This window comes from Vombatus ursinus, unplaced genomic scaffold (assembly GCF_900497805.2).
Source record: "Vombatus ursinus unplaced genomic scaffold, bare-nosed wombat genome assembly UNPS02014799.1, whole genome shotgun sequence".
In the NCBI taxonomy this organism is placed as follows: Eukaryota; Metazoa; Chordata; class Mammalia; order Diprotodontia; family Vombatidae; genus Vombatus; species Vombatus ursinus.
In genome coordinates this window covers 29054404-29075589 of record NW_020954577.1, presented here as the reverse complement: position 1 = coordinate 29075589, position 21186 = coordinate 29054404, and the positions used below count along the sequence as shown (strand labels likewise).

Here is a 21186-nt window from a genome sequence, read left to right as displayed (position 1 = left end):
CAAGTTACTCAACCTTGTTTGCCTCAGTTTCCTCATCTGTAAAGTGAGATGGAGAAGGAAATAGCAAACCATTCCAACATCTCTGTCAATAAAACCCTAAATGGGGTCATAAAGTCAGACATATCTGAAAAACGACTAAAAATTTATGGGTAGTTAAATGGGACAGTGAATAGAGCAATGGGCTTGGAATCAAAAAGACTCATCTTAATGAGTTAAAATCCTGCCTCAGTCATTTACTGGCTGTGGAACCCTGGGCAAGTTACTTAACCCTGTTTGCCTCAATTCCTTATCTGTAAAATGAGCTAGAGAAGGAAATGGCAAACCACTCCAGTATCTTTGCCAAGAGAACCCCAAATGGGGTCATGAAGAGTCAAATGTGACTGAAAAATGACTCAACAACAAAATACTTAAAAATATGGGGGAAAATACATACTAACCTAAAATCGGGCTTTGATGTTTCCCAACATTTTGCTAAGATTTAGTTACAAGTCTTAGAAGAGATATGTGTTGATGTAGTATTGAAATATATAGACGTGCTTAGAGAGAGCCATGAATAGTATGGTGTTGGAGATGGAAAGACAGTCTACCTTTTCACCTTCAAATTCTCCTATTCCCTTCTATCTTTGCATTCTCCTGTAGATGACCTAAATACAGATCTCCCTTTCTAGTTTTAAAGATTTTATATTTATCTTCCAGTTGAGTCCACAGCTATAGTTTCAAGCCATTTCATGTCTTTTATATTCAAACAGGAAGTAGTTATTTATAAAACCCGTAGTGTTAAGCTCATTGGCAGCTAATGCTGCAATGATTTTTGAAATAATCAAGCAATCAAGGAACACACCAATCAACATACAAATTAAAGGCAATCGTGGGTTTTAACTTAGCCCATGAGACTGATCCAGTTCTGAGAGAGGGGGAGGGTCCAAAGTATCTTGGGTACCACAGATTAAAGAATTGAGCCAACAGTTCTGTAAATCCAACCTTTTAGACAGAAGGCAAGATTAACCATGTGGCCATGCCTTCTTTTCTCAGATATATGTATGTTTTTCTGGGTATGAATGAGTGAAATATCTTATTTCAAATGCTGACCTTCAATTAATAGTAATTAGATTTTCCTCAAACATCAGTTTGGAAATAGCACAGTATAGAGATTAGATAACTGAAGGAGATGTCCAGAGGAAGAAAAGGCAAGGAATCCATATAGCCTCTGGAAGGAACTCAGGGATGGAGAAAGGTCCAGACTGGGCATGATAGCTGTCTTCAAGTACTCAAAAGGTCAATCTGTGGAAATCGATTTTTTTAAAATTTGGCTCCAGAGTACAGAAGTAGGAGCAGAAGGTCACAAAAAACACTTTGAGGTTTGATCTCAGTAAAGTGTTGCCAATGAGTAGCATTACCCAAAAGAAGAATTAGCTGCTTTGGGAAGTTCATGGGTTCCCCCTCGCTGGACGTCTTTGAGCAATAGTTATGTGATTCCTTGTAAAGTATTACTTGCTAGGAGTCCTTTCTTCTAGTATGGGTTGTACTGAGTGGCAGCTAAGGTTTCTTTCAACTCTGGGATTATCTCTTTAGTGTTTTCTATGTGCAGGAATACTGCCCATCTTCCATGAGAATTGCTTTCCCCAGCAGATGCTGTAGGATGTTAACTGCTTGGCCTTTATTATGAAACTTTTCTCCTTCTTGCAGAATGCAAACAGATTCAAAAGCTAGACATTGTATTTGTGCTGGATGATTCCTCGAGCATCAGCTTTCATCAGCATCAGAGCATGATAAACTTCACGATGCACTTGGTCAACAAGGCGGATGTTGGCAGAGACCGTGTTCAGTTCGGAGCCCTCAAATATGCAGATGATCCTGAAATCCTCTTCCACCTTAATACCTACTCGACCAAGGAAGGCGTCATTAAGGGACTTACATACTCGCAAGGAGGAGTAAACACTTACACAGCCAAGGCTCTGAAGAAATCCCACGAGCTATTTACTGAGAAAAATGGCAGTCGAATGAACAGGGGTGTAAAGCAAATGCTTGTTGTGATTACTGATGGGGAATCTCATGATAGTAAAGATCTTGAGGCCACAGCCAAGACACTAAGAGATAAGAACATCATCATCTATGGAGTGGGTGTAGCTGCTGCTTCTGAGAAAGAACTGTTTGATATAACAGGCTCAAAAGACAAATATTTCATGGTAGACAATTTTGAAAAACTGAAAGAAATTTACCTCCCCATTGAGAAAAAAGCTTGTGACAATTCACTTGATGGTAAGTTGCTACATTAAAAGGTCACATACTAGATCTGCCTAAAACTAATGTGAAACAGTGGCATTAAGGATGCCACACACTAGCCATGTGACCTTGGTTCAAACTCTTTGGGCTTCAGTTTCCTTACCAGTAAAGTAACGGGGCTGGAATATAAGTTCCTTCCTGCTCTAAATCTATCATTCTGTGATCCTTCCAGTTCTTAATCCTCTGACTCTCCAAGTGAAGAATGACTTTCAATCTGCACGTGGGTCTCAGAGGTCCCCATTATTTTGTAGGGTCTCTCTTTTCAGAGAGAGAAGTTTCCATTGGCCTCCCTCTCTGTCCTTAGCTTGTTACATTTCCATTCATGATGTTCTGTTGATTCAGTGGGTTTGGGGTATCATGGCTCAGTTTGAGACCCAACTCAGGTGAGAAGGTTTGTAGCTGGTGACAGACCAGCTTTTCACCTGCTCTTCATTCCAACAAGCTATAACCCACCATGAGAGCAAGGACTATTTAATTTTTGCCTTGCCATCTCTAGTGCCTTCCATGGTGCATTACACATAGTTAGTGCTTATTGTCTTTATAAAAGTTGAACTGATTGAAATTGAATTCACCTTTAAACATTTGGGCTCTTGATGCAATTATGTGCATCTCAAATGAATGCCATTAGTATGCTCTCAGACATCAGTAAGCAATCCCCCTGAGTTAACCACCACAGTGGAAAGGGCATTAAATTTGGCTTCAAAAGGACCTAGGTTCAAATGTTGGCTGTTCTTCTTAGTACCTGTGTGACTTTAAGCAAGTCACCTCTCTTCTCTCAGCCTCAGTTTCCCCATCTGTAAAATGAGATTGGACTAGATGATCTCTAAGAATTCTTCCAGTTCTATACCCCCTAATCCATTCCCTTGGGGGAGCTTCACATCAAATGCCTTCCCATTTCTCTTTGGGGAACTTAACATCAGCAAATCCACATGGGAACTTCAGATTTCCCTCCTATTGTTATGGCCACATTTCACACTAAAAATGCCTCTGATGAGCATTGCTATATGAACAGCTAATTCAGATAACAAAAAATAATAGCTTTTAGGTTTGTAAAGTGCTTGACAAATGCCATCTTATTTGATCCTCACAACCACTGGGCAAAGTGGGTGCTATTATCCCTATTTTGCAAATAAGAAAACTGAGGCTGAGAAAGGTTAAATAAGCTAGTAAGTGTCTGAGAAGGGCTTCTAGCAATCGTATCCCTTTGTCATGTCTTACTTCCCTTCCCTTGGGGATCATCCTTGGCCTTTCATATTAGTTGTCTTCATAGTCATTCTAAAATGGAAGCAGTTAGGTGGCACCTAGTGCTGGGCCTGAGTCACAAAGGCCTGAGTTCAACTCTGGCCTCAGACACTTAGTTGTGTAATCCTGGGCAAGTCACTTAACCCCTGTATGTCTCAGTTTCCTCATCTGTAAAATAGGGATGATATTATTTAGCATCTACCTCCCAGGGGGGTTGTGACCATCAAATGAGTTATTTGTAAAGTGATTTGCAGATGTTAAAGTAGTCTTTTCACCATTCTTTCCCCTTTCCCCTTTCCCCTCATTCTCTGTGAGAAACCCAACTTTGCTCCTTGGTGAGACCATCTGTGGAATATGTGAGACATCTGAGTTTAGGAAAGGTCCTACATCCTTCTCCTCCCCCTTCTCTCTTTCCCTCCCCTCCCATTTCTTTCCTTCCTTCAATATATACATATATAATATAGAATCTTGACTCCTTTTTTTTCAGTTTGTGACATGAAAAAAGCAGATGTGTTTTTCCTTTGTGATGGCTCTGATTTGGTGACTGAGCTGGAGTTCGGCAAAATGGTTTATTTTTTGGCAGACATCATTGATAATCTTGATGTTTCATCCGAAAACACACATGTTGGGTTGTCACAGTTAGGCACCCTTCACCAGGAAATAATCCAACTGAATGATACTTTGGATAAAAATGAGCGGAAAGCTAAAATTTTGGCGACTTCAAAGCGCAACGGAAGTCCTCGGCTAGAAGTTGCACTTCGCCACATGAAGGACACATTGGTTTCTGGAAGCAGGATCGTGGCTGGGGTTCCTCAGATACTCTTTGTTGTTCTATCCGGGCAGCCTAAGGGAAGCGTGGCCATGGTGAATGAAGCTGTGGCAAAACTGAGAGAGCTTGGCGTGTGTATCGTAGCCTTGGGGATTGGGAATGTTCGAAATGATGAGTTTCTTCATATCACCCACAACCCTGAGAAGATCATCACGGTGTCTGATTTTGATAGCTTGAAGAAAGTAGATGTGAAAAAAAGGGTCGTCCGGGAAATCTGTCGCAACTGTCAGAAAGAGAGTAAGTGTCCCCTTTTCCCACTGCTTTTTGCAGTCTTACTGGATATCTTGCCAGTCTCCAATTCTTTGACAGTATTCCATGGCATTCCCCTCCCCACTTCTTAGAAAACTTGTCACTAGCAGGTTATGCTCTGGGAGAGGGGCAAGGAGGTAGGTGACCTGCTCAAAATTATGGTAGAGGCACTGAGCTGTCATCAATCAGCCCCTTTGTACCAATACCCTTTGCACAGAGGTGGGGTGGATTGAGGGAGAGAGGGGAGGACTAGTTTTCTATTTCGTGTACTCACACACATCAATCCTTATACCCAGAGGCAGGTAGGTGGCATAGCAGATGGAGATTTGGACCTGGAATTAGGAAGATTTGAGTTCAAAATCTGTTATTTTTATAAATTGAGAAGATTGCAGTAGTCCCAAATGTCTTGGACACTTTTAGAGAAAGAAATCCATAATTCTGTAATTGGCTAACTTTCCCCTTCCTTCCTGTCCCCCCTATCCTTCCTTGGGTCTGTACATTAATGGATGATTATTCTCCCCCTCTATCTCCAGGTTGCTTTGTGGATACTGTTATAGGCTTTGACATCTCAACCCATCGGAGAGGGCAGACCTTGTTTGAGGGTCAACCCCACCTTGAATCTTACCTTCCAGGCCTCCTACAGTCTATTAATTCCCTAAGAGGTGTGAGCTGTGGGAGAAAGACCCAAGTTAGTGTGGCATTTAAGGTGACCACTGATACCAGTTTTGAACCCAGGTTCCAGATCTATGAAGAAACAATGATGGAAACCCTGAGACAGGTCACAGTCAGTGGGCCATCTCATCTTCAAGTGACTGATCTAGAGTCACTTTGGAGTGTATTTAATCACTCTGAAAATCATGGAAAGGTAACTACTATTTTCTGAGTCCAAAATCTTGGTATTTTTTCCTCCCTCCCATACTCCAATTAGTTTTTAGTTGCCAAACCTATCCCTTCTCCTGCTTGGTCTCTCTCTAGGTGATACTCATTTTTTCTGATGGTCTCCAGCCTGGGGCTAATGATCTCTGGAGGCTTGAAAAGAAATCAGATGAGCTCAGAGAACAAGGTAACTGATTGAAGAATGTCATGGAATTTGTTCAATACCTTTAGACCTGCACTCCAGGGCTGCTCTGGATTTTGGCATTTGCTGAAATAGTAGCAAATCAGACCTTTAAAAAAATGTCTCACAGGCTTCCTTTTCCTGTCTGATGCAGCTCTTTTAGGGATGTACTAGAACTCTTCATGAAGGGAATTACAAGGAGTGAGCAATTGGTTTGATGGTCCTACCTTTGTAGCACAAGGGATGGTCTTATTTTGGCTTAATTAAATCTTGTGTTTGTTACAGAACTGTGCACATGCATGATTTCCCAGGAACACATCTCTGGAGGGTTCAGTTCTGGCTTGAGGTTTTATTCATTAAAATAATATTGGTTTGGCTTGACTTGGGTTACTATTTGGGCAGTAGTAGGAATATTCTATGCTCATGCATTCCTAGTTCAGTCTGGAATCCCTGCGATCACTGTGGGCTTACCAAATGGGAATCTTTTCCTACTAGATCTAGTCCCTCTGTGCAGGTCTTGAAAGAAGGAAGGTCCAGAAATTTGTCATTAAATTTGGTCTCTGAAACTTCAGAACTCCCTCCCACCCCAAATCTGATGTTGAGCAGCTTACTTTATTCATGAGTTCTTCAAGAATCACATGATGGAGATACACTAGAAGTAGAGGGAAAGCTAGGATGCCCCATCTCCTTTATTTGATATTTGATATTATTATTTGACACAATTCTAGAAATGATAGCAAATCAATAAGAAAAGAAAAGGGGATAAAGATGAACAAAAATAAAACCATCCCTATTTGCTAATGATCTGATGGTTGTTTTTTTTTTTAGATACTCTAAGGAATCAGTGAAAAAACAATGAGAAGATTAATAGCTTTAACCAAGTTGCATTCTATGAAATAAATCCACAAAAGTGAATAGCTTTTTTATATGAGAATAACAAAATCCAAGAGGCAATAATAGGAAAGGAAATCTCATTCAAAATAAATTCAGAATGAATAAAATATCAGAGTCAATCTACCAAAGAACACTCAACACTTGTATAAATTCAATCACAAAAAGTTCCATGAAGAAATTAAAAAAAACACACACATCATAAATAGCTGTGGAAATTTAGTGCTCATGACCGGACTGTGCCAACATAATAAAAATGGCCATATTAACAAAGTGGATTCCCTGGCTTCCTTTAAATTCCAATTAAAACCTCATCTTTTACAGAAAGCCTTTCCCAACCCTTCTTAATTTTAGTGCCTTCCCTCTCTTAATTCCTATTTATTCTCTTTGTGTGTGTGTGTGTGTGTGTGTGTGTGTGTGTATAATCTCCTGTATATATCTCCTGTGTATGTATGTGTGTGTATATATATATATGTATATACACACAGATACATATATATACAGATACATATATATAATATATATATATATATCCTGTATATTGCTTGTTTGAACATATTTGCTCACTTGTTGTTTCCCCTATTTGTGAGGGCAAGGACTCTTTTCCCTCTCTGTATCCCCAGCACTTAGCACAGTGCCTGGCACGTAGTAGACACTTAACAATTGTTTCTTGACTGACTGAATTACAGATTTAGCACTATACTAAACTACAAAAGAGATACTTTACATAACTAGACCAATTAACAACAAAATTCATTTGTAGGAACTAGAATAAGGAAGGGAAATGTGTAGGTAGGAAAGGAAAAAAAAGGTAGGAATGATGAAGGGGGAATAGCACTATCAGACCTTAAACTATATTATAAAGTAGGACTCATCAACTATTTGGAAATGGTTAAAAAATAGAAAAGTAGATTAATGAGACATATAAGAAAAGAGAGAATCAGAAATAATGGAGCTCAGTAACCTGGTGTTTGACACATCTGAAAACATAGAAAAGAACTCACTATTTGATAAGAACAACTAGGAAAAACGGAAAGCAATGTGGGAGAAAATATGTGGGCTTAGAGCAACATTTTACGCCACATTCTACCTGGTACAGTTCCTGGTATACAGTAAGAGTTTAAAAAATACTTGTTGCATGATTAATTCATTAGTAGACATGCATTAGTTGCTACTGCATAGGGTCTTGTTATGGGAATGGCATCTAGTTAGTGGGGGTTTTTTTCATTTGGACCCACTCATGTTTTGTCTCTGTTATCTATCTTCATAAGGGTTGATGGGCTTGTTCGTTGTTGCCCTGAATACCACCACTCATCATGATGACTTTTCAACTATTGAATTTGGAAAAGGATTTGAATACAGGACACATTTAAGTATTGGAATGAGAGACTTGAGCAGCACATTGACCAAGTACCTGGTGAGTTACCTTGGTTGTCCAAAGTTAAGATGATTTAACCATTTATATTAGGAGTGGCAAGGGATTGCCTTTTATTGACTTTGGTTAAATAAGTACCCAGTTGTCCCTCTGATGCCCCACAGTGAGTGGAGAACCTTTTGGGACCTGAATATCTTTTTTTCCTCAACATTTCTTTCTTGGTAGCACCACAGTAAGCTACTCAAATGCATATAGGATGACAAAATAAGGAAAAAGTTTGTGCTGTCAAACCACACAAGAAGTAAGTGTTCCTAACCATTCTTCACATTTGACCAAGGTCTCAGGAGCCATTTTGGTGAATAAGAGGGTATTATTCAGTCCATAAGCATTGGTGTCCAGAACTGTGCTAAGCACTGGATTATAAAGAAAGGCAGAAACAAACCTTGACCTCAAGGAATTTACATTCAAATGGGAGGAGGCAACATAGAAAATAACTAAGTACATACAAGATAGAGACAGTGGCTGATAGTCACGACACTGCTCCTTCCCTACGGGGACAAGTCAATACTTCCCCCTCTTCCCTGGAGCAAACTCCTGCTATCTTCAGTGTCACCACTCCCAGCCCCAATGTTCTTCTCATCTGGAGGGTTCAACTGGGGTGGGGAAGAAGTGCTTCTTCTGATGATAAAGTTTTCCTGTTGTAAAAAAAAAAAGTGGAAACTTTTTTTGCTTTCTATGCACAAAGATTTCCTTAAGTCTTGTGGGTGTGAAAGGAATCAGAAGCAGTAGTAAGCTAACTAGACCAGTTCTCCATGCATGGAGGGAGTTCCAGGACCCTCCATGGTGAAGGGTCATGTTTGGTGCTCAAGGATGGTGAGCAGAGTTAAAGGGCCACTTCAAGAGACAGGACAATCATTGGGAGGATTAGTAAAGATTGGGAATAGTCACCAATGCCTCCCCGTCATTGTGAGTCAATCTCTCAACAAACATTTATTAAGCCCTACTGTGTGCCATACACTCTGCTAAGCACTGGGGACACAGAGAAAGGCAAAAACAGTCCTTTTTCTCAAGGAGCTAACAGTCTAATGGGGGAGACAACATGCAAACAAGTGTATAAAAATATACACGGGGCAAATTGGAGATAATCAACAGAGGGAAGGCAGTAGCAGTAAGAGGAATAGGGAAAAGCTTCGCATAGAAGCTGAAACTTGAAGGAAGCCAGCGAAGCCAGGCAGTGATGAAGGAATAGAATATTGCAGGCATGGGGAACAGCCATTGAAAATACTCAGTCTCTGAAGATGGAGGGTCTTGTTCAAGGAACAGCAGTGAGGCCAAGGTCACTAGATTGGTGAGTCTGTAAGAGTGAGTAAGGTACAAGAAGACTGGAAAGGTAGGAGGGGGCCAGGCTATATTTATTTTGTATGCATCTTGTATTTATGTACCTATGAATGTGTTTCATTGCCTCAGTAGCATGTAAACTCTTAGCAGACAAGGGCTGTCTCATTTTGTTTTTATGTTCCTAGGGTCTAGTGGACTAGGGGACACTGGTACGTGGCATTTAATAAAGACTCATTTGGTTTGATTCCATTTGGGACTTTGAAAACAGGACCTGGACAATGCTTTTTTTTGGGGAGGAGGGTTGTCTTTTTTTTTTTAAGAGGCAACTAGGTGGTGTGGTGGACCTAGAGTTAGGAAGGTCTGAATTAAAATCTGACCTCAGACACTTATTAACTGTGTGACCCTGGGTGAGTCACTTAACCTCTGTTTGCCTCAGCCTCCACAACTGTAAAATGGGGATAAATTACAGCCATCTCTTTCCCGGGTGGTTGTGAAGATCAAATGAGATAATATTTGTAAAGCTCTTAGCACAGTGCTTGGTATGCAGTAGGTGTTTTATAAATGCGTATTCCCTTCCCTTTCTGGAAGAAAGATGCTCACCCACTTTCTCTCCTCTCTAGGACAATATTGCAGAAAGACATTGCTGTTGTGCCCTTTGCAAGTGTTCAGGGGCTCCAGGGGCACCGGGATCACCAGGATCAAGAGGCGCAAAGGTGCATCTAGAGTTCTGATTTTTGTCTCGATCTGGTCTGCCTGTGACCAAGCTCTTGTTACCTTTCTCTGCTGCTCTCTTTCCTTGTGGATGGTGTATCAGGAGTGCTATGGGGCACAAGTGACTTCTGCTGTAATTGCTGTGATTGGCTGATTCTCCAATCCCACAGTCAGTGATTTTCAGGTAGAAATGGAGTCTTGGAGCACTCTGTCTGAGGCCAAGTTTCATCATAGACCTCCAAAGTTTTGGTGACTCTGTGGAGAGCCTGCAGCCCCAAAAGCCCTTGCAGACCAATGGAGCCCTTCACTAGGGCCCCACTCCTCAGTGAATTTTTTTTGTAAGTCTGGGAACCTCAGTTTGAATAATGACTTTTCTACTTACTGCCTCTGTGGCCATAGGTAAATCACTTGACTTCACTGGGCCTTAGGCAATTGTTTGAGGCATCTATAGTTAGTTATAGACTTTTAAAAATTTTGTTTTTTTCAATTAAGAATTTGTTTTTTCTCCTTTCCACCTTCTGCCTAACCTTCCTCCTCCCTGCTTTGAAAAGACAAAAGAAAACCCTTATTTATAGCAGCTTCTCTGGTAGTGGCAAGGACCCGGAAACTAAGGGGGTGCCCATTGATTGGGCAATGGCTGAAACGATTATGATATGCAAATGCAAGGCAATATTATGGCATAATAAGAAATGATGAAAAGGATGGATTCTGAGATCTGGAAAGTCTTATACTAAGGTATAGACAGGTGCAAAGAGGTATTTCCCTTCCCTTTTATGTCTAATCACATTGTTTAATATCTGAGTTCTCATTGTCTTAGATCTCAAGTCAAGTAGAAATAAAAGTAATAAAAGCAATCTTTCCACATAGGTCACTCATCTAGCTTGACCAAAGGAGTTCTTAGAGGGGCTGATCGGGTGGGGCCATGTCACATTTATAGGCCTCCAATTTCCCCTGAAGCTTCTATAATGAAAAAGAATGGCCTGGAATCTGAACCAGGCCAACATAGGATTTAGAGCCTCTAGTTCAGGGGTCCTTACCTTTTTGTGGGTCATTGACCTCCTAGTCGGGGGTGGGGAACCTGAGGCATCGAGGCCACATGTGGCCCTCTAGGTCCTCAAGTGTGGCCCTTTGACTGGATCTTGGATTCCAAACTTGGATTCAGTCAAAGGGCAGCACTTGAAGATCTAGAGGGTCACATGTGGCCTTGAGGGCAGCAGGCTCCCCATCCCTGCCCCAGGCAGTTTGGTGAGGCTTACACACCCCTTCTCTGAATGATGTTTTTAAATAAGTAAAGGAAATGCTAAATTCCAGTTAGAGGTTAGTGGAAAAAAAAAAGAAGTAAATTTTATTGCCACCCAAGTTCACAGATTCCCCTAAAATTTGTCTGCAGACCCCTGGTTAAGATCCAGTCTAGGGGTAGCTAAGTGGCTCATTGAATAGAGCACCTAAGTCAGGAGGACCTGAGTTCAAATCCAGCTTCATACACACTTACTAGCTGTGTGACTGTGGACAAGTCGCTTAACCGCTATAATCTAGTCCTTGATTTTTCAAGAAAAAAAAAATTGTGGTTAAGTGACTTTGCTCAACGTCACATAAGTGATAAGTAAGAAGCTTGGATCTGAGCTGATGCTGTCCGACCTAAAGTAACAGCCAGCATTTCTATGTTGCTTTTAGGCTAGGAATATGCTTCACGTGCGTCCTTTCCCTTCATGCTCCATCTCACATGGCAATGACAGCCAGAAATGAGCTCAAAGATTTCATCTTCTTAAAGGGGAACGGGTTGCCTAGTCCCCACCTTGGGCCTAGCACACTGAGGATGCTAGACCGAGGAATTTGACTCAAAGTCCTAATGCCTTCATAGGTTCAGCTCCATGGTGATGACTGAAGCTCTGTTGCTCTTGTTTCTTCTTTCACAGGGATTTTGGGGCCAGAAAGGCAGCCAAGGGCACAGAGGAGAAGACGGAGAACCCGTGAGTCATTACTGCTCCTCATTGATTGCTTCTTGCTCAGGAAAGACTTTGGCCTTCCAACAGGGAATACGGGGTGAACACCTGTGGCAAAGCCAGCTGGCTTCTGTCTACTCGTCGGGTGGCCTGGAGCTCCTTCTTGGCCCAGGCCTCTTCCCCAAGCACTAGCCTCTTGGTATCCCAAGGTTTCTGACAGTTATGGCGCTACCATGGCCTTCTACTTGCGAAGTTATATTCTACCCCTTTGTGCCTTAGCCCTTTCAGGCTCTCCTTGGTGTTCATTTTAACCCGATTTCACCCATATAAATATATTTTCATGGAAATGAGAGGACAGTGTTGGGGGTGAGGGAGAATGTGTACTGTCCCAACCCCACATGTTCTTTGAGGTGGCCTTGACCACGTCTGAATGCTCCCCATGTGGAAGTCTTTTCCATGGTCCCTGTTGCTAAATAATTCTCAGTTAGCAATCTCTGATCTGCAGACACCCCCCCACCCTTAGGTGGACCAGCTTCTTGTATTAGCCATGGTCACTCCTTTGGCTCAACATGATTGGTCCTGGCAAGGGCTGCCCAATAGCCCCTAGAGAGCCCTGGGAGGGTGGGCACAAGATGAAATGGCTTCTAGATCTTGGGTCACAGCATAAGTTTCATGGGAAGTGCCCAAGCATCCCTTTGCATTCTTTGATGGTATTTCTGAGGCAGCATGGCCTGGCAGATAGAGAGCCAGCCTTGAAGCCAAGATGACCTGGGTTGAAATCCTGCCTCTCACACACACTGGCTGTGTGACCCTGGGCTAATCACTTAACCTCTCAGTGCTCAACCCAACTGTTCAACACTATAATTGTAGAGAAGGTCTTGCTTGACCTACCCTGGTAGTGGGAGTTTCCTTGCCTGGGAGTTCCCTAAACCCCTGAAATCACAGGTTCAGCCCCATCCCCACCACTGGAGAGTTTCATTTACAGAGCAGGACTTAGGGGGGAGGAAGGAGGCAAGAGGATAGACCTTCTGTACTATCTTTACAAGTAGATGCGTCTGCCTGTGGATCTGCTACCTGTGGGGGGTTCCCCAATGCCCTGTTAATTCTTCTAAAAGTCAGTGGACAGGTTTGCAGTAGAAGGTCAGCTTCATTTTAATGGATGGGACATATCTAAATGTTTTTGGTTCCTTTTCTCAGGGGTTACGAGGAAACAGTGGGCCAGAAGGACAAAGAGGTGCTCCGGGATGTCAGGGTGATAGGGGCTTTAAGGTAAGAATCTGTTGGAAATATTATTTAAATCTCTTCCCCTCCCTTTCCCTCCCTCCCTCCTCCCACCTCCCCTTCTCCCTCTCCTTCTGCCTTTTCCCTCTCTCTCTCCCTCCCTTTCCCTGTCTCTGTCTCTGTCTCCTTCTCTCTCGCCCCCTCTCTCTCCCTCTCCCTTTCTCTCTCTCCTTCCCTCTTCCTCCTCCTCTGCCATCATCACAGCCAATCTCCTTCTTGACTCTTATTCAAGTCCATATCCCTCTTAGGGTCTCTACAGAGTAACAGAGTCTATAAAACTCTAAGACATCTTAGTTCAGCAACGTCATCTATTTTAGGCTTCGGTTTTGCCATCCGTAAAATGAGTGAGTTCTAAAATACTTTGCCTCTCTATTTTCATCTGTATCTGTAAGTGACTAATGTTTAATTTCTTTCAGGGATTCAGAGGAATAAATGGATTTGAGGTACAGTGAAATTTTCCTTCTAAATTTGATTCTTTTATTTGTATATTTGTTCCCAAGAATGTTCTGTCAGTCCACAAACTACTTGTTAAAGAATATAGAGAGGGGGCAGTTAGGTGGCTCAGTGGATAGAGCTCTGGCCTTGGAGTCAGGAGGACCTGAGTTCCAATCCGGCCTCAGACCAAACACTTGACACTTACTAGCTGTGTGACCTTGGGCAAGTCACTTAACCCCGATTGCCTCACCCAAAAGAAAAAAAAAGAATATATACAGAATGACTTCTGATGCTTACTTCTTGTTTCCTTTTTGATTCATCAGGGAGAAGAAGGAGATTATGGAATTGATGGGATAAATGGAGAAGAGGTAATTTTCCCCTTCATAGTCAATAGTCAACAATCAATAAACACTTTTTAAGTGCCTACTATGTGCCAGGCACTGTACTAAGTGATGGAGATAGAAATAATAAAAAAGATAGTCTCTACCCTCAAGGAGCTTATGGTCTTTTTTTCAAAATATTTTAATTTATTTTGTTAAGTATTTACCAATTTTACATATAAATAAATTTTTAACATTCATAATTTAAAATTTTGAGTAAAAAAATTTTCTCCCTTTCTCCCATCCCTCCCCCAATTCTTGAGAAGGCAAGCAACTTGATATCACTTACGCATGTTTAGTCATGCAAAACATATTTCCATAATAGCCATGTTGCAAAAGAAAACACAGACCAAAAAAGGAGAAAAATAAAGAAAGTTGAAAAAGTATGCTTCAGCTTGCATTCAGATTTCATCAGTTCGATGCTGAGTAAATTGAGCAGAACCAGAAGAATGTTGTACACAGTAACAGCTGTGTTGTGCGATGACTAATATTGATAAACTTAATCCTTCTCAGCAATATAAGGATCTAAGACATCTCCAAAGGCTTCGTGATGGAAAATGCTATCCACATCCAAAGAAAGAACTATGGAATTTGAATGCAGATCGAAGCATACTATTTGTTATTTTTTTTCTTCTGTTGTGTTTTGTTTCCTCTTTCTGGTGGTTCCTCCTATTTGTTCTAATTCTTACTTACAACATCACTAATGTGAAAATATGTTTAATAGGAATGTATATGTAGAGCCTATATCAGATTGTGCACCATCTTGCAAGGTGCAAGGTGGAGGGAGGAGAGGGAGGGAGAGAAAAATTTAAAACTCAAAAGCTTATGGAAGTGATTATTAATAAATCAAAATAAATTAATTAAAAAAAATAAGCACAGAGTTCATCAGTTCTCTCTCTGGAGGTGGAGAGCATTTTTCATCATGGGTCCTTTGGAACTGTCTTGTATAGTTGTCATGATCAGAATAGCTAAGTCACTCAGTTAATTATCATACAATATTTCTGTCACTGTGTACAATGTTCTCTTGGTTCTGCTTACTTCACTTTGCACCAATTACATGTCTTCCCAGGTTTTTCTGAAACCATCTCATTCTGTCACAATTAGATACCACAATTTGTCCAACCATTCCCCAATCGATGAACATCCCCTGATTTCCAATTCTTTGCCACCACAAAAAGATCTGCTATCAATATTTTTCTACAAATAGTTGCTTTTCCTTTTTCTTTGATCTCCTTGGGGTACAGACCTTATTGCTGAGTCAAAGGGTATGCAGTTTTATAGCCCTTTGGGCATAGCTCCAAATTGTTCTCTGGAATGGTTGGACCAGTTCACAACAAGGAGCTTACAGTCAAATAGGGGAAGACAATATATAAGAGGAAGCTGAGGAGAGGAGGATGCTGCCAGAGGTGGGGGTGGTGATGTTCATGGAGGTGAAAGGAGGAAGAGCAACTGATGGGAAATGAAGTTAACCAGAACATTCTGAGCCCTCTACAGATGAAAGTTTGGTGGAGCATCCATTGCTCCATCCTCCAGCCCTCCAGTCAGAGGAGAGAGGTAGCTGAGGAGATGTTGAGTACCAAAGCATCATCAATCTCCATGAAGACGAGACTACTTCAGGCAATGAGCCCAGCTCTTTAGCATTAGTTGGGTAATACCAAAAGAAGAAAAAACACATTCCCTTTTTTTTCTTCCATTTTCAGGGCTTTCATGGAACTCCTGGGAAGAAGGGGGAGAAAGGTGACCCAGGATCCCAGGTAAGGTTTTCTAACACCTATGAGAAGTCAGGGCACTGTGGTGTCATGGATAGAACACTGGACTCAAAGCCAGAAAGACCCAGATTCAAATCCCACCCCTTACTCTTACTAGCTATATGATAGAGGGCAAGTCATGTAATATCTGAGCCTCACTCTCTTCATCTGTAAAATGAGGATATTATCATCTGTAGTGAGAGGCAATATGTTATAGTGGACACAAAGCCAACCTTGCAGTCAGGAAGACCTAGGTTCTTGTTCTGCCTCAGTCACATACTTACATTTAACCTCTCATGTCTCAGGCACTTTGCATTGCAGGACAGGTACCCTTCTCCATTGGCGGAGGGAGTTTCCTCACTGGGAGATCCCTTTGGCAATGAAATCACAGTTCCAGTTATTTGTTTGTTTTAATGTTGTGAAGCTCAAATGAGATAATATATAGAAAGTACTTTGAAACTTCAAGGTGCTATAGACATCAGTTATTATTTACTGATATGCATATATTATTTATAATGCATGGGTATCCTTAAATGTTTATCACACAGGTGATTATCACTATGATAAAACAATGAATGTGTTTCTTCCCATGGCTTTAAAGTATGTCACAGCTCCAAAGTGGGATGAGAATACTTAAGATAGAAGTATCCAAAGAACTCAGTGGTATTTGGTGGGTGTCTACAGACCTCCTGTGCCTCACAAGTTGAAAGATTACCACCAATAACCCTTCATAAAACAGGAAATGATCAGGGGACAAAAAGACAAACTTGAATAAAGCTTGGCTTGTGACACACGTCCAATCATCCTGAAAGCATTTATAGATGAAATTGTTGGAAAGACAGTAGACACCAGATGAAATGGACCTGCTGGCATTTCTGATCATCTCATTTCATCATCCACGGTGGTAGAAGTGTCGTATTTGCATTCCACCACTTCGGTACCCAATGTACGATGGAAAGCACTGAAAAGGGCACTTACGGTAAAATTGAGAAAAATGGCTAGACCAGACCACACACTTACAGAAGAAACCAGTTTGGGCAGTGGCATAATTTTAAAAATATTTGGAGATCAACTTTTAATATCTCTCAAAGAGGAAGATTCCAAAAGAATGGAAAAGATTATAGAAATATTATTACCATCCCCCAAAAGAGGGGGTAGGGGAGACATTGGCATTCACCTACCCCTATTCTGCTTTCTGGTTCCTAGAAGGACTTTATGAGAATGGTCTGTACAGAAAGTGGGGATATCCTTAACAAAAATATGAGAAGAGAATAGGCAGACTTTATGGGTGATTTTCTATAACAGACCAAATTTGCATAGTCACACATTTGAGAAGTATAAAATATATAGAGTCTCCCTGTGTTCATTATAATTTATTTATGACAAACAAACATTGGACTTGGTAGAGCAACATACAGCCTTAAAGTCTCCCTTCCAACAACCTGCTTCCCATATATGTTAAGATAATCCATGATTCTATTACAAGTGCAATTATAGATATGACCTTGTTAAATTATTCTTTAAATATTGATTTCAAATAAGGCATAAAACTGGGTGTCGTATGTTCACCAAAGGTGTCTAGAGAACAGTAAATCCCTACAAATGGTGAGATTCTCCAGATGCCCTTTTTTGCAAATGGCTTCATGCTCATCATATCAATCCCTGGAACAGGATATGACCTGTTCAATGAGATCCATGGTCCCCCAAAAGAGATTAACCTAGCAATCTACCCTAGGAAAAAAACTAAGTGAATGCAGAGTACATACTATCCAGATTATATGCTGTTTTAAGGGTAGTTTGTTGAGTTAGACCATTGGTACACATGTCTTGGACAGGCATTGCAGATGGACAATGAGGAGGAGATGGTCTATACTATCAGCTAAATTATGCAGTGTTTTCAATGATTCTGAGCTTCTCCTTTTTACAACACCCCCCTTTTAAAAACCAATAATCTCCTGATGAATGACCCACAACCTTGTGGAGATTGTGGTATTCCACAATCTGCAGTCACTGAGAATCACTAAAAAATAAAAAAAAATTGATATTTTCTTTAAATAAGGCTTTGTTTGAGGGATAAAGACAATGGAAAGATACATTACTGTCATAATTTGACTATATAATATTAGCAATAAAGAATTATAGACTAAAATCAATATAAAGTATATCAGGGAGATATATAACCTGAAAAGGAAGTGGGATGGTCATATGGAAGAGTGGGAAATAATAGGTAGACGTTTATATTCTCTATTGAGACCCCGGCAATGTCAAGAAACTGGGAGGGAGACCCACCCACCCAATGCCCAGCATGTTGGGTGGATCACACCCAGAGGATCTAAAGGAGGAGGGTATGAATAAGAGTGAGGAAGCATCTATAAGATGTACCATCTGTAAGATCACAAATGTATTGAAGTGGGCTCACAATTAGATAATACCATAGTTATAGAAGAATCAAACTACAGATGTCCTATAGGACAATGGCAAGATGCAAGATGAAGGGGTAGCTAGGTGGCGCAGTGGATAGAGCACCAGCCCTGAAGTCAGGAGGACCTGAGTTCAAATTCGGCCTCAGACCAAACACTTGACACTTAACTAGCTGTGTGACCCTGGGCAAGTCACTTAACCCCAATTGCCTAAAAATAAAAAATAAAAATAAAGATGCAAGATGAAGCTTCCTTTTCTTTCTGTATCAGAACTAATTGGTTTGAGGACAGGGACAGCATCTTCTTTATTTTCATGTCTTCCCCACAATGCATTGTACTTAAGAGGGTTTTTAAAATATTTGCTAAAAGGATAAGCAAATCTCATGTCAGTATAAGGTACAAAAGACATCCACCTCAGCAAATACTACCCTCCTCGTGAATATTTTTTTCACCTTGCAGCTTTTCCATTTTTAATTTCTCCCTATTATGATACTGGAAATTAATTCAAATTTCTCAACTACCAGGCAAACTGACCCTGTTAAAGCCTCAGGGAACCTGGTTCTAATGTTTAGTACAGTGCCTGGCACATAGTAGGCATTTCATGTATGACAGAATAATTGATTGAGATAATGGTGATTTGGAAAGCCAGTTTTCCTTTTCACATAGGATTTTTTGGCATTTAATGTTCTTTAGGGCAAAACTTACTGTAAGATAAAGTTATGTATCATCCTAAAAGTCACCTATATTCTCACTCAGAACTTTCTTGTTTTCAGGGACGTCTGGGTACCAGAGGTCCCCCTGGTGTCCATGGCGGAAAGGGATTTCCGGGAGATCCTGTAAGTTTTAGGGGCTAAGTTGACTCTGTATTGTACAGTTGGGACTCATATTCCATTTCAATACCCAATATGGATCAATGAATATTGATAAATGAACTTTGGAAAGAGCTCAGTTAAGTCTTAGAAACTCTAATGAAAATAGTATCTTTTTTGAGATCTGCTATAGGAGGGAGATTAGCATGTCAGACATAGTTATGCTGAAGACACACCTGGAAACCCGTTATATTGAAATGATACCATTGTCTGTGATAAAAAAACATCATCGGTTGTGCTATGGGTACTGGGAAATCAGGATATGGCCCCTTTCCTTTCTCTATCAAGACTGGCTGGAGAATTGGCTAAAATTGGGCCTTTAGGAATTTGTTACCAGAAGGTGTTCCCTGTTTTCTTTAGTGTGTTTTCTTAGCCTGAGAGTTTAGAAGCTTATCTACTTTTCTTCCCATGTAGCTTATTACTCAGTAATGACTGTTGGGTTTATTTTTAACGGGGGAAAGTATGAGTATACTTGGTCTTAAACTTCCTTTAATCAAAATTATAACTAGGAATTCCAGTACCCAGGGATGTTTTAGTTTTACAGAGAGGGGGGATGGTCTAAGGTATGGCCACACCTATGTAGACAGGGGCCAAGGAAGTAGAGGAGGTTGAGAAAATGGAAGGCCAAGGTGTTTGAAGGGGACTGGGGTTGAGGTAGAGAAGACAGTGAGTCAGTTACTGAACTTGTCAGCAAAGAGGGAGAGTGAGCTGGAGGTCCATTAATGACAGCACCAAGTATCTAGACAGGGTGGCACCTTCTTTAAAGGAGCAGAAAGATGATTGCAGGTTGATGGTATCAGAAAGTGACCATGGCACCAATTTTTTCACCTGGTGGTATGGAAAAGGAGCAACCACTCATAGAGATAGTGCCAAGAGATGTGGGGCCTTAGGAAGAAGATAGTTTTCAGGGAGCACCAGAAGATGGAAGGTATAGGAAGGGAACGCCGGAGTGAAAGGGAGTTTGTCAACAATGGAAGAGGGTTCCAGAAAGCACAATGGAGGGAAGGCAAAAGAACGTGGGGCCAAGGGAGGGATAGAGCTCAGTTTTTACTCAGTAGGAGAGGTGACAGCTGCTTTTGCCACCAATTACCCTGCTGATCCCAGGAAAAGGCCATGTTGGTCATAGGACCCTAGGGAATAGCAAATGGAGACACTAAGGAAAGGCAGTCCAGGATCGAGGGAAGGAAATGGGCCGGTCTAGCACTCCACGGGGTGGAGGGAGAAGAGAGGAAGCTTGTGCTTCATGTTGACATCTGGGGCAAAGTCCTGAAGAACTCATACTATTTCTGTCTCTGCTGTCATCTTTTCTTAGGGTGAACCTGGAAATGACAATTTCTCCAGAGGGCCTAAGGGAGCCAAAGGAGAGCAAGGAAGACAAGTAATATCATAGATTGTACTTTTCCCACAATGATTCATTTGACTTGAAAATTATTGCATGACTTTAACAGAAATGAATACATGTGTCTGTCTTTACAGAAGCACAAAAATCATCCTGAAAAGTTGTAGGTGAAATTTTTGTTAGAAATCAAGTTAAATTTAATTGCCCCTGTGGGGCTGACTATTTAAAGGAAATCTGTTAAGCAATATCTATCTTTTATAAATTCATATTATATTGGGGCAGGTGGGTGGTATAGTGAATAGAGCGCAGGTCTGAGGAGTCAGGAAGATCTGAGTTTAAAACCTGACTTGTCCTGGACAAGTCATTTCATCTCCTATTCTCATTTTTCTCATTGATAAAATGGGAATAATAATAGCACCCAAAGTATAGCATTGTTTTAAGGCTCAAATGAGATAATATGGTCATCCCTTCCACATCATGGGAGTTAGGTATGCAGCGCCCCCAGGATCTGGAAAAATCCAAGTAAAATTTTTTGGCCTTCTCTTCATACCAAAGAAGAAGTCTGATTTTTTTCTTTTTCTCTTAGGGGATGTTTATAGTACCTTATTGTAAAATTTGGGTCAAGTATTTGGTCACAGGCTCTGTGTCATGTGCTGGCCTTCCTGTGTCATCTGTAGTTTCCACAAAACTCCCCCAAAATTCTCATTTAATTTCTTATGTTGACTCACCATATATTGAAACCACAATGGGGAAAGTCATGATGTGGAAGGGAAAACTGTATACATAAAGCGCTTAA

At 41.0% G+C, this 21186-nt stretch overlaps 1 protein-coding gene across 3 annotated transcripts in view; it reads left to right on the top strand.

Moving 5' to 3' along the window:
• LOC114050580 (collagen alpha-5(VI) chain-like) overlaps positions 1-21186 on the top strand; it is a 120497-nt gene that overhangs the window by 39233 nt on the left and 60078 nt on the right. For all 3 annotated transcript variants that reach the window (XM_027872379.1, XM_027872378.1, XM_027872380.1), the window contains exons 7-19: positions 1687-2259; positions 4013-4591; positions 5137-5468; positions 5579-5666; positions 7823-7968; positions 9885-9977; positions 11892-11945; positions 13116-13187; positions 13616-13642; positions 13958-14002; positions 15715-15768; positions 18956-19018; positions 20364-20429. In XM_027872379.1, coding sequence (XP_027728180.1) covers positions 1687-2259; positions 4013-4591; positions 5137-5468; positions 5579-5666; positions 7823-7968; positions 9885-9977; positions 11892-11945; positions 13116-13187; positions 13616-13642; positions 13958-14002; positions 15715-15768; positions 18956-19018; positions 20364-20429 — 2192 coding nt within the window. The remainder of the gene's footprint in view (positions 1-1686; positions 2260-4012; positions 4592-5136; positions 5469-5578; positions 5667-7822; positions 7969-9884; positions 9978-11891; positions 11946-13115; positions 13188-13615; positions 13643-13957; positions 14003-15714; positions 15769-18955; positions 19019-20363; positions 20430-21186) is intronic.